Source organism: Hemitrygon akajei, chromosome 11 (assembly GCF_048418815.1).
Source record: "Hemitrygon akajei chromosome 11, sHemAka1.3, whole genome shotgun sequence".
In the NCBI taxonomy this organism is placed as follows: Eukaryota; Metazoa; Chordata; class Chondrichthyes; order Myliobatiformes; family Dasyatidae; genus Hemitrygon; species Hemitrygon akajei.
In genome coordinates this window covers 128,269,355-128,283,079 of record NC_133134.1, presented here as the reverse complement: position 1 = coordinate 128,283,079, position 13,725 = coordinate 128,269,355, and the positions used below count along the sequence as shown (strand labels likewise).

The following is a 13,725-nucleotide window of genomic DNA, read 5'->3' as shown; positions in this document are numbered from 1 at the left end:
TGTGATTGCAGCAAGACAGACAAATTGGAAGAATGGGCAAAAAAGTGGCAGATGGAATACAGTGTTGGGAAATGTATGATAATGTACTTTGGTAAAAGGAACAATAGTGTGCACTATAATCTAAATAGGGAGAAGGTTCAAACATCAGAGATGCAGTGGGACTTAGGAGTCCCTGTGCAAGACTCCCAGAAGATTAACTTACAGGTTGATTCTGTGGTGAAGAAGGCAAATGCAATGTTGGCATTTACTTCAAGGGGAATAGAATATAAAAGCAAGGAGATAATGCTGAGGCTTTATAAGACAGTTTTGGGTCCCATATCTCAGAAAGGATGTGTTGTCATTAGAGAGAGTCCAGAGGAGATTCACAAGTATGATTCTGGGAATTAAGGGGTTAACATGTTTGGCCCCTATTTGGCCTGTATTCACTAGAATTTAGAAGAAAGCATGAGGATCTAATTGAAACCTACTGAATGCTGAAAGGATTAGAGATGGTGGATGTGGAGAGGATGTTTACTATGGTGGGGGTATCCAGAACTAGAGGGCAGAGCCTCAAAGTTCAGGGGTGACATTTTAGAACAGAAGATTTTTATTAGCCAAAAAGTTGTGAATCTGTGGAATGCTCTGCCACAAACTGCAATGGAAGCCAAGTCTGCAGGTATACTAAAGGCAGAAGTTGATCGTTTCCTGATTGGTCAAAGCATCAAAGGATATGGAAAGAGGCAGGTGTATGGGGTTGAGTGGGATCCGGGATCAGCCATGATGAAATGGCAGAGCAGACTTGATGGGCTGAATGGCCTAATTCTGCTCTTATATCTTATGATCTTATGTACTAAGACTATAATCAAATGTATTTTCTTCTGGTGATTAATATTTCTAAAAAATAAAGAAAAACAATTCAGCCAAAAAGTCAAGCTTTTTTGTTTTTTTTATTGATAAATTGCACAAATCTAAGCATGGCAATGCAAAATGTTACTACAATTAGCATCAAAATACAAAAGTAAATGATTTAATACCTTGCTTAAAGAATAAGTGTCTATTTAATCAGATGCATTTAACCCCTTCTGTGCTGGTTCTTAGTTTTTTTTAGAAAATCTTAGCGAATATATTTCTTTACATGATATACTATATATATGTGTGTGTGTATGTTTGTGTGTGAGAGAGAGAGGGGGGGGGGGGGAAAGGCATTAATTAATTAATTAATTGCATTAATTCAAATCCAACACTGAAGGGATTATGAAGAGACAGGAATATAAGCAATTAAGTATAAACAATGGTTTAGGATCAGAAGTATGAAATAAAAATATTTAAAAACATCTACAGTAATTTTCTAAAATAAAGATAACAACATCATGCTTTTGAAAACAAGAATAGATAATGAGAACTTTTTGGATATAAAACTAAGCAGCAGAAATCTTTACATTACAAAAAATATAGTGCTGTCTTTAGAGAAGTTCTACATTCAAAAGGAATATACAGTATTGCTCTTAATCAATGGCATTACATTTAACAGTGCAAATCATTACTTTATCACATTCTTTCTGCTATTACACGTGGACCTCTATGAGTCAACTTTCCGTCGTTGACCTTTGTTAAGAACTTTGTTGGCTCAAAATCTACTTTGCTTGTTAGATCCTTAGCAAAAAATAAACAGATTTTTCTTTGAAATCTATTACTTTACAAAGACCTTTGAAAAACAGGGTTGATATTTTTGGCATCCAGTTCTTTAATTTTTGTTTCAGTACAATGACAGGAAGGCGCTGTGGCAAACCATTTAGACAACTGAGGAAAGATGCTGTTTCCTAGTGTACAAACATAGCCACGGTAAACTAATACAAAATGTCCCTGCTTGTCAGTTTCTAAGTACATGCCATCTGCAGCCCTGATCATTTTTAAGGGCTGAATACTGCTGATGGAGGGATCCTGTGCATCACCAAAAACAGAATTGAAGGACTTGATAAAATAGAGCAATTTAAAAATTGTTGGAGATGACAATGTTCTAAAGCAAGATATTGTTCTGTAATAAACTGTACATAAATTACATAACACATACAAGAAACTGACTCAGTTAAACATTTTTCATTTAAATCAAATACCATCTTTCAACATGTATTTAAAAAATTGTTACAAGATGAATTTATAAACAAGAATTGAGCTATATTGTGCACTTTGAATGACCCAATAACACTTAACAGTATAAAAAATTCAAATATGGCAATGAATGCCATGTAAAAAACCTGGGGCCAATTTTATAAAAAAAAATACATTGACCACTAAGTCTTGGAATCACAAAAGTAAATAAAGAACTTCAAAAATGTATTAACTCAAGCTAATTTGTAAAATCTTTATAAGATTTCATTCTTGTAAATGTACACTGGATTGTGTATTTTTAACCTGCCTTTCTAATTTATATCTGTTATTGTGCTGTTACAAATGTGCTTATTTGCAGAAATGGGAATAATTTAAAAATATGAACAATTTGAGGTCAACAAAATAGAATTTGTTTTAAATTTACACAGATTTTATGAAGTTATGATACATTTTTTCATGTGTAATAGTTTCAATTTTTAATATGTAGGAATCCGGTTACTAATGTAATTTATAAAAGAATTTACTGGTAGGAACATTCTTTCATCATTATTTTAACTCTGATATGAAATAAGAGATGGAGATTAAATGTAGATAATCAGGCAACAGCAAACTTAAAAGCAAAAAGTAGGAGTTGTGTTCTGTCTGATGTTCTTAAGTAATAAGCAGGAAAAATAACTTTAAAGTAGATTCTGTGACACAGATTTAATCCATGAACTAACTATCCTTTGATAGTAAATACATATGACTTTTGAAAGGGGAAAGAACATATTGTGTCTACAATGTAATATTAGAAGATGCCATCTCTATCTCTATATTCCATCACATTTAAAGACTTCTCATTTCAGATCCCTACATTAACAGATATTTATATCAGTTGGCAATATTCATGCTTGGTTGCATAATACATGAAACACTATCTAACAAAATATTTATAATTTGCTATTATGGAATGAAAATATGGTAAAAAGCATTCAGGATTTAAGCAAGCTAAATATAAGTTTATAACAAAACTAAAATAAGTTCATCTACATAAAAACCACAATTGAGCTTTCTACATTCAATACATCAATAAAACATTGATATTGATACTAAAGTTTACTGTACCTATTTATAAAGCAAATGAACATATGGTAAGATAATTTCTTATGATGTACCAGACTACAAACCAGTCCTGCTCTGAGGGTCTTCTCATAATAATTGCTTTTATATAGAACCAGAACACCTATGAATCTTTTCATAGTTTAGCAAGTTGAAGGATATGAAAAGCCCTTTCTATATGGGAAGTGTGAAAAGTGAAACATTATGACACCCAAGTAATTCCCCATCTCCCATCTAATTTCATTTGACTTATAGTACCATAACATTGATAATACTTTGTCGCCCCACAAGGTGGCAGTTAGCAATAGCAAGTTAATATTTATAATATTTAAATCTACTTCTGCTATGCATTTTCCAATGCCATCAATTGGGATTACATCTGACAGGCATAGCTCCAACTATGCAAGAAGTATTAGGAAAATTTTAGTAGCACGGATACAGGGACCTTCCCATTCATCAGGAGGAATATCTAATGTTCTTGTAACCTTGGGTGATCTGTGGTTTGCCACAACAAAGTGGGTCACTGGATTTATAAGATTGGACACCAGTATGCCATCAGAGATATTCCAAACATTAAATGGTAACAGTCCTGTAAATTCAATAATAATTAATACTAAATTCTTAATCTTTATGCACATAACAGTCCACCTTTTCTTCAGGGAATTGCATTTGACTCTATTCCTGCTTTATTGTCTATTCATTAATAATTCTCATCCTCCACTGTAACAGTATTTTGTTCTAGATTAGAACATGGGTGTCAGGATATCTATCCCAAGAGTGATGTGCAGACTTGAATGCCTCAAGATGTGCATCACCCAATTAGTTGAGGGCAAAAGACTGGTTAAAGCTTTATTAATTAAAATCAACTGTATATCCAACTAAAATGGCTACAAAATGAACAATCCTGATACTGTGTAATCACTGACTAGTTATCAGGATAAAATTGCAACTATATGTCCTAGAATTTTTAAAAATGATAATAATTTGATAACATTTAACTTGCTTTATACAGGCAGACTGTGTTGTGTCTTTCAGCAAGGCCGATTAAGGCATAAACGGTGGAATTTCACCTTGGCAGTAGAGAAGTTTGTATTCTGACCACAGTATTAAAAAAAATTAACAAATAACATGTACACCAGATATGTTGACATATATTTTGAACTATCTTGATTCCTTTTGAAAACATAGTAAATGGCTTCATTCTTAGATTTAAAAGAATGGTAGAATCATTTGTAATCTAAAACTGCTATGGTAGCATTACTTGACATAGCAAGAAGTCATTTGTTATATGTGTATGTGGTTGAAATATTATGCTTTATAATGGGAAAACAAGTTATACACAAAAAATCGCCTCTTCAAAGCTTGAGATATTAAAAAATATATCTTCAATGATCAAAGGTATTGCTTAAATAAATCAACATGCATTAGTTATTAGTATTAGTTATTCTTGAATTCTACCTTTGCCTTAACTTTGTCTTCTGAGGTTGCTTTATGTCAAAGTTATACTAACAGCATTCCAGAATATGTCAGAAAGAAACACTGAACTTCAACAGGGCATATTGATTCTAGCTATACTCTTTAAACTACTGGACATAAAATAACTTACATAGTTTGATAGAAACTTTATGCTCCTGCTGGTCATTTATCAGTTACCCAATATTCAAAGCAGATCGTCAATTTTTGCACACAATTTAGAGTTGCAGCCTGGTGGATACAATTTAAAATGTATTTTATCTGAGATGTTAGAGTGGCATTGATGCACATTCTTGCAGTTAAACTGCTTTTTCATACCAGAACTTTTCATTTTGACTTCTGTGAAAATAATTGCAAGGATACTTGTCACCTTTGTAGTTAAAGAAGATAATGAGAAGAGCTTAAAAATAGCTCAAAGTTCTAGTGGACTGGTCTGAAGTTCAGTCCTTTGAAAATTTGAGAGGAAATGGGTGTGATCTAAATGAAGAAAATTGTACAAGTATAAACTGAATATACAGTTATTGACCCCAATAAATACACAGAATGAATGGAAACAATGATGAAAATTTGCTAAGCTGAAATTCACAAGGTGAAAATTCCCATAGTGATTAGTCAGAGAAACCAACTCCTTGCCAGCATATTGTTCTGTTCAGCTGAATATGAACCTTACAGCTGACCTATTGACACACCATGGGTACCACTAGAAGTGCAGAAAGATTCCAAGCTTATGCAAGGAAGTGTCCGTTGTAAATCTGTTGTGTCTATGATTGGCTTCGCACAATGACTGCAGAAAGATCTTTTCTTATAATTTCATTAACTGCAAAAGAAAAAGAAATAAGATGAGCATATTAAATTCCTTGGCCAGATGCAGAGTATCAAATTATGAAATTCACAAATTTTGTATATTAGATAAAAACAAATATAACATTGCAATGTCTCTACAGTCTCGACAACCACCTCTTTGGTGACTAAGATGACTTAACAACCTTCAGACCTTTCAGCTTCCCAATCACCTTCTCCTTAGTAATAGCAGCTAAGCTCACTTCCGTCCCAACAATCTTGAATTTCTGGTACATTGCTAAGGGAGACTGACTCAAAATATTTATTAAGTTTGTCTGCCATTTCCAGCAGTCCAATATCCACTCTCATCTCTCTTTTACTCTTCTGGAATCCTCTTTTATATTTTTGGCCATCCTATCTTCATATCTCACTTTTATTTCTCTCCTGGTGCTCTCTTAGTTGCCTTCTGTTGGCTTTTAAAAGCTTCCCAATCCTCTAACTTCCCACTAATTTTTGCTATATTTTATGCTTTCTCTTTTCCTTTTATGCTTCTTTGACTTCCCTTGACATCATTTAGAAATCATGCACATGTCTAAATCTCCTCCAAGAAAACATGGTGTCAAAGCAAATGGTGATATGATAAAATTCCTAATCTCACAAACTCAATCTGTTAAATAAAAAACACAATTCCAGGTAGATAACCAGAAGCAATAGACAATAAATTCATAAGGAACACTGGCACCTGCATAACAATTGGGAAGTGGTGTTTTATGAAAAACATGCATTTTCCACATGTTGAACACAACTCTCCAGTTATTGTATGGGGTCAGATTGTGGGCTGAAAACCACAATAAAAGCAAACCTGTTTACTCATCACTGTCTAAATAAAGTCACAGCTCAGATTTTGGCTAGAAACTTACAATATTTTGTATCAAACGTGACCATCAGGAATTAAGAGAATCAATAACCACAATGGAAAATGGATTAACTTTTTTCAAAATTCAGAAAAAACAAGGCCCCATCTACTATATTCTTGTTGATAGTTAATTCCATTTAGAGTATGCCATTATTACAACTTTATTGATCCACCTTGAACTTCAAATATTTGCCAACACTATAATTGTAAAACAGAGAAACACAGAGTGGCCATTTACAGTATGACTCAGAAGGTAGTGAGTGAAAGTTTGGTGTTCCATTTTGTCTAGCTCAGAGTTCAGTGTGTTTTTTCTATAACTTCCTGCCCTTTGTGCTTTGAGTATATGGAAAGTTTGCTTGCCCCCTCAATCTATTAATAACTTGAAGATGAAAAACGTGGGTGAAAGTTCTCAGATGGTCTTATTTCCTCACCTGCTGTAGGTAAACATACACAACCACAGAGACCTATTTTCAGCTCAATACATTTTGGTATTGGGGAGCTTCAAAGAAATTGTGTGAATTTTCTGGTACCAGTTTTTCAAAACTTTCATGAATTCAAGTGGATTCTACACACTGAAAAGATTTACAAAATATTGTGGGGCAGATGTATGTGCTTGCTGTGGAAGTGCAATTTCAACTTTTAAATAAAAGTTCAATAAATGGAATTATTGACATTTCAATCCATGATTTATCAACAGAATTACACTCTTCTTGTGGGGGGTTAGAATTCACTAGGATAGTATAAAGTTTCTGTTAATGTTATAGGAAACATCAATTTATTTGTGTGACGAGATTTTCAAAAATACATTTTTATGTGGGGCCTTTTGAAAAAATATACATAGAATATACAGGATAATGAGTGTCTGCACACCTTCAGGAAAGACACGTACTTTGTTATCTCACTTTAACTGTTGACATACCATTGTGTTAATTGAGAGGAGTTTGCTATTGTGATATTTGTTTGGGGTCTACTTTTGTTAGTTGCCTTCTTAAAAATTAATATAAAGAATAACCCATAGGTATTGTGTCAACCAAGAATAGCTTGAATGAATGATTGCAATGGAATAATTATTTCTTCTTCACTCAGAGGGTGGTGCAAGTGTGGTACAAGCTGCCAACAGAAGGGAGGTCAATTATAACATTCCAGAGAAATTTAGATAGTACATGGGTAAGAGAGGTATGCAGGGCGATGGTCTGGATGCATATAGATGGAACTAGGCAGAAGACCAGGTTGGCACATACTAGGTGGGCTGAAGGGACTGCTCTGGGCTCCATAACTCTATTAGATTAAGTTTCAGTTGTGTTGTTTCAAAATGTATTACTGTCTATTGTGGTAAAATTTCTTAGAAGGTTGGCGTCATTCAATGTCTGTAGTGAAATGCTGAAGATGTTCTATAGGTCAGTTGTGGAGAGCGCCCTCTTCTTTGTGGTGGCGTGTTGGGGAGGAAGCATTAAGAAGAGGGACGCCTCATGTCTTAATAAGCTGGTAAGGAAGGCGGGCTCTGTCCTGGGCAAAGTGCTGGAGAGTTTAACATCGGTAGCTGAGCGAAGGGCGCTGAGTAGGCTACGGTCAATTATGGAAAACTCTGAACATCCTCTACATAGCACCATCCAGAGACAGAGAAGCAGTTTCAGCGACAGGTTACTATCGATGCAATGCTCCTCAGACAGGATGAAGAGGTCAATACTCCCCAATGCCATTAGGCTTTACAATTCAACCGCCAGGACTTAAGAACTTTTTAAAAGCTATTATTAATGCTTTTTGAGATAGTGATTTAGATGCATATCATATTTTTTACTGAGTTAAGTATTGTATGTAATTAGTTTTGCTACAACAAGTGTATGGGACTTTGGAAAAAAAAGTTGAATTTCCCCGTGGGGATGAATAAAGTATCTATCTATCTAAAATGTTAAATAGTAGTACCAGTGTGTCTGGTACTTGATACAAAATGGTACTTTTGACTCTTGATACAAAATGAATATCATCGACTTCAACAGAATTAAATTTCAGAGGAAGCGTACTATTGACACATCTACTTTGCTGCATGTGGATAATCTTTTGAGGCACAGATTGATTGCCTATTTATAGAAGAGATGCTGTGGTCTTTGCTTCTGTAGCAACATGGATACTGTCAGCAAAACTTTCTTATTTTGCCTAGGGATTCATAGTTGCCTTTTAAGTCACTAAACATACGTGTATCAAAGTATCCAATTTTCTCTTATCTCAATTCTCCATTCATTAAACCAGCTGAAGTAAGCAAAAGAATCCTTTCCTTTCAAAATTCTGTATGTGCAGAGTCCTCAAACTTAGCCAAGGTTTATGACAGAAGTCAGGTGCTTCCTGCCAACAGGAAAATTAGAGGATGATTCACTTATAAGGTCTATAGTGCTGCCTGTCCTCATTTATTAATGGTCTTGGCAAAGGCAATGGAACATCAAAACAATTTACAATGTTCTAAGTAGATAACATCATTCAGTAAACAGTTATGGATAGGCCCAATCGTGCAAACACATTTTCTATATTGTCAAAATAATTATGAATTCATCACAGCATAGAGTCAGGCTCTCAATCACTAACTCAGTGCATTCATACAAATTGTCCTTGAGACTTTACACCAGAAATCGAAGGCTCAGCAAAAATGTCAGGATCCAGCTAATATCTGGAACCCAGCAGAAAACAGCATTGTTCTGAGATGCCTCTAGCTTTTTTGAACATCCATACCAAAAAGTCAACCTACTCTTTGGAAGGTTATCTTCTCATGTACAAAGAACCAGATCCATGGTTCTCCGTGCCAGACATCCTAGCTTCTTTGAAAAGTACCCCAAAAGGTCAGTTTCAGGGTTTATTTATCTGGCAATAGATTTGGAGGATTTTGTTGAGAGAACTTTGGTTGTAAGTCTCCAATGGTTTGCTGTGCCTGTTTTTTGTCTATATTACTGAGTTATACAGAAGGACAGGGATCATTGTTGCTTCATAGACCATGAGCATTCTGGCATGTTTAAAGTCTTGATCTTTGAATTTTCCTTTTCTCAGACAACAAAAGCTGTACTGATGTACCAGAGATAGCAGTAAACTTCTTCACTGATGAGTGACTCCTAAGATATGGGAAGTTTTACTTAGACGTGAAGTTAACAGGCCAGAGGAGTAGAGAGTTAAGCCCAAATTAACAGAAGGATCTTTGAGCGTGGATCCATGGATAGAGATTAATTGAAAGATTGTTGTAGATTGATAGAAGAAGCAATCCAGGGAAACTGGTCGAGAGGTCCAGTTGCCAAACTGGTAGAGAATTGTTAATAGAGGGTGTCAACAATCAGGATGACTGAGGTTGGACGAGAGAAGACCAAACCTGGGGAATGGTGGTGTGGGAGGTAGGTGAATGGCAGATCAATCATTTTGAAATGAGTCAGGAGATTGGCAGTTGATGTAAGGAGTGAGTTGTTTGCAAATGGGGAATTACTCACAATGTTGGATGATGATGTTCGAGGTCGGGTTGGGTGTGGGAGGGAGGGGTTGTATACGTGTGTGAAAGAAGGAGGCCAAGTACGGGGGGGGGGGGGGCAAGAGAACCATGTCTCCAAAACAACCTCATGGTTTGCATGTATATTTTTACAATCCACATGATCAGCAAAGGCTTAATCATGGGAATCATGGCGGTGGAAAATTAAAGAGAAAAAGAAAGAAAAATGAAACTGGGAGAGGAAATGAAAATGAGTGAGAAAGAGAGTTAGGCAATACGAATCATTGTAATGGGAAAGTTTGAGGATCACGAGAGATTAGATTACTGGAAAATGAGTTGAATGGTTTAAGAAAGAGATGGAAATAGGTGAGTCAGAAAAAAGTGCAGATAAAAGAGAATATGTATTTTAAGTATGGAGGCATTGCCGGCATCACTGACATTTTCTACCCAGCTCTGATTCGCTGAGAACAAGAGAAGGCTGGGGCTAGATGGTAGGTGACATCCCCTCCTTGAACCACAATTCTTCATAATGATTTGTTGCAATTAAGTAGCTTGCTAGCTGTAGAAAGGGAACTGGAATCACATTCACACAGGACTGGATCAGAAGAACAAGTTAGCATCCTGACACAATATTACTGAACTAGCTGGGTTTCATGTACATAGTTGGATCACTTTATATTCCCTATGAGCCATAAAGAACTATAACCTTGCTTCCCTGAGTTGCTTATTCAATTGAGTAACCACTATATGGAAGGGAGAGAGGAGAAATGAAAAGGTACAAGTGTTAATTGAAAGGTGAGGATTGAAAGAGAAAAGGTTGAATAAAAATTGTAAGCAATGCATTTTGAATATTGTATTGATGGAACAGGTTTGAGATACATTGCTCACACCATTCTGTTAGCAATTTAGCAAACATTTTGTATACACAGTAACAAATAAAAAGGATGTATTTTTGCTCCTATGTCCTTTCTTTTCTAAGTTTGCAATGGAAGTCCAACTAATCTGATGCAACAATCGCTCACTTGGATAAGTATTCACATGCATCATTTCTAAACAAAAACAAACAAAAACTCCTTCCTTAGAAGTGAGTTTATCATTTGAAATTCAAGCAAACATGATGTCATTTATATCAGCCCTACAGTAGCAAAAGGCAATAGTCAAATCCTATGCAAAAACATTATAGCTAATTATAGTTATTTGCACCAGTTGTTCACAATTTTCTGCTGATGAGATTAAGCTGTACAAACACTACTTTGTTTCTTGATTACTCTATATTTCTTGTAAAGCAATGAATCCAGCAGTAAAATCATGAGTTTATCAGTGACTGCATGAGGGGAGCTTGTCTTAGTCTGAATATCTGTACAGCTTCAGTTTTGTCATCCACTCTGTTTCTTTCTGCAATATATCTTCATTATCTAAAGTACTATAAATAGTCTTAAACTTGCTGTGGCTGTATTTGAAGCATGCTCTTCAAGTCTGCTCTAGGCCTTTCAATATTTGCTAGGTTTCAAAGAGATTCTCCCCTCATTCTTCTAAGCTCCAGCTTGTTAGGAGCCATCAAATGCTCCTCATATGTTAACCCTTTCAGTATCTCTTCACAATCTCTACCTCAACAAATCATGATATATGAGCCACCATACCTGCTCATACATTGCATATCTCCTTGTTTCTGCTGCCTCTCAGGGTATCTCCTTATTCCAATCTTCTCATTTATTTCCTTATAACCTACTCTCTTACACATGATCATGGCACATGGCAAATTGTCTTATAAATGGAAATGCTTTTGAACTTCAGGATTTTGACCCTTTAAATAGCTGATTTCTCTCGGTAATGAAAAATTGGAATGAGTAAATATGTTGCTTTGGCAAATGTTACACCTGAACATGACATTATAGCAACAAACAATCTGCTGAAAGAACTCAATGGGTCGAATCTCATCTGTTGGAGAAAAGGAATTGTCAATGCATCAGGTCAAAAGCTTGCTTAGCATTGCTCTTCCTCTTGTCCTGGAAGGTACACAGACATTTGAATGATAGGAAATTTATCTCATGGTGTTAGAGCAGAAATTAGTTTTTATTTCATCCAATACATGTTCTATAATTTCTTTTGATCTCAACAGCGATCTGGAGATGGAAATAAATGATAGTGATACATTCTATTTTGAATCAGAGAAAATGGCTTATGATGTGTTTTATGAAAATATGAAGCTCAGAAGTAATACAGGATAGTGACTCCAAAGCATGTTTTAATGGTTCACTACGCAACAACACAGAGGCCTTGTTTGTCTTTGTAGGTCATGTGAATAGATTATATTCTCAATGCTCCCACACAAATTTTAAATTTGTGATCCCATATATTTGCATATTAAGTTGCACCAAGAATTACAGAGTTGTACAGTATAGAAGGAAGCCAGTCAAGTATGTGTCAACTCCTAGCAATCCCATTAATCCTAAAGACCTGTTGTTTTCCCATAATGCTGTATGTTATCCTCTTACTGACCAATCAAATTCCCTTTTTAGAGCCCAAATGACTGTTTCCTCAATCCCTATAGCCAGTGAGTTTCAGATTATAAATAAATACACTTGGCATAAAAAATATTTTACCTCACAGCTTCATTCAGTCTATTGGTTATAACTTTAAATTTGTAACACTGTCCTTAACCATTTTCTTATAAGGATCTACCCCTTAATAATAATGATCAGAGAAGCACAGAGAGAATGTGTAATTACTGAAAAAATACCTTTATTTTCTCAACTAAACAGCACAATTTGCCAGCAACTCACTAACAGAAATAGCTTTCCACTATATACACTATCAAAATCAGCCATGACTTTGTTCACCACCATAAAATTTCATCTCAGTTTTTTTTTCTCCTAGACAAACACCACCAGCTTCTTCAGTCTAACTTAAAGCTAAGACTTCACATCCCTGGAACTATTTCAATAAACATTTCTGACATTTTCACATCTTTCCTGATGTTAAGTGTGCCAAATTGCTAGCAGCATCCAGTTATAGTTTAATCAGCCTTTTATATAAGCTCAATATAACTTCTTTGCTCTTACACTTTCTTCCTCTATGAACCCCAGGTTCCAAACATATAATAATATCAGGGAAACAGATATGAAATATCAGTGCATGTAAAATTCAAAGCTGGAATACCAATACTAAAGGGGTATGAGTGATTCTTGGTCCTCACTGTGGATAAGCCTATTTTAGAGAAAACAGTAACTTTCATGCTGTAGCAAGCACGCTTCATGTGAGGCCTAATGTGGTAGTTTTGTGGTAAGGCTCCTTACTTAGCGTAGCAGTGCAGAGGGCTCCTTTTAAGTTCACTTCTTGTTATTTCTAACTGGTCTTGTAATTTTACACCAAATACTGGTTTACAGAATACCAGATGGAACTTTATTTTCACTGACAGAATTTTAAAACAGTTGCTACTATTTCTTTACTGTTGTCCTGCATCAAGCATGAAATTATTTTGACAGGGATTGTGCAAAATAATAGAGAACTCATGTGAAATCACAGAAGTGGTGAATTAAAAACAATGAAGCTCTCCAACTTGTTTCCTCATCTATAGCTTCCCAAAGGCTCAGAGAATTTTAAAATGGCAACAGTTTCACATAACCCGTCACAGAGTGTAAACAGCATTTAAAAGCAACATCAATTATTTTTAGCATCATGGTGTTTTTAGCAAATACATAATTTATCTGAATGCTTCACCAGTTACTTTAAATTGTACAATAATGCTGAAAGTCAAAACTTGACATGAGACTTCCTGTACTGTTGGTTGGGGAAAGGGATCTTTTGCTTATCAGTCTCTTATCTGATGTAGATAGATTCTGCCTAAACTTTAAAAAAAAAATCAGTATAGATTTGTGATGCAAGCATGCACAATCCAAAACAAGATGTTAGA

At 35.2% G+C, this 13,725-nt stretch overlaps 1 protein-coding gene across 3 annotated transcripts in view; it reads right to left on the bottom strand.

Annotated features, from left to right (window-relative positions):
• Window positions 1-907: 907 nt before the first annotated feature.
• nfatc2a (nuclear factor of activated T cells 2a) overlaps window positions 908-13,725 on the bottom strand; it is a 156,640-nt gene continuing 143,822 nt past the window's right edge. For all 3 annotated transcript variants that reach the window (XM_073061651.1, XM_073061649.1, XM_073061650.1), the window contains one exon: window positions 908-5,476. In XM_073061651.1, the coding sequence (XP_072917752.1) occupies window positions 5,462-5,476 (15 nt within the window). In that variant the 3' untranslated portion in view covers window positions 908-5,461. The remainder of the gene's footprint in view (window positions 5,477-13,725) is intronic.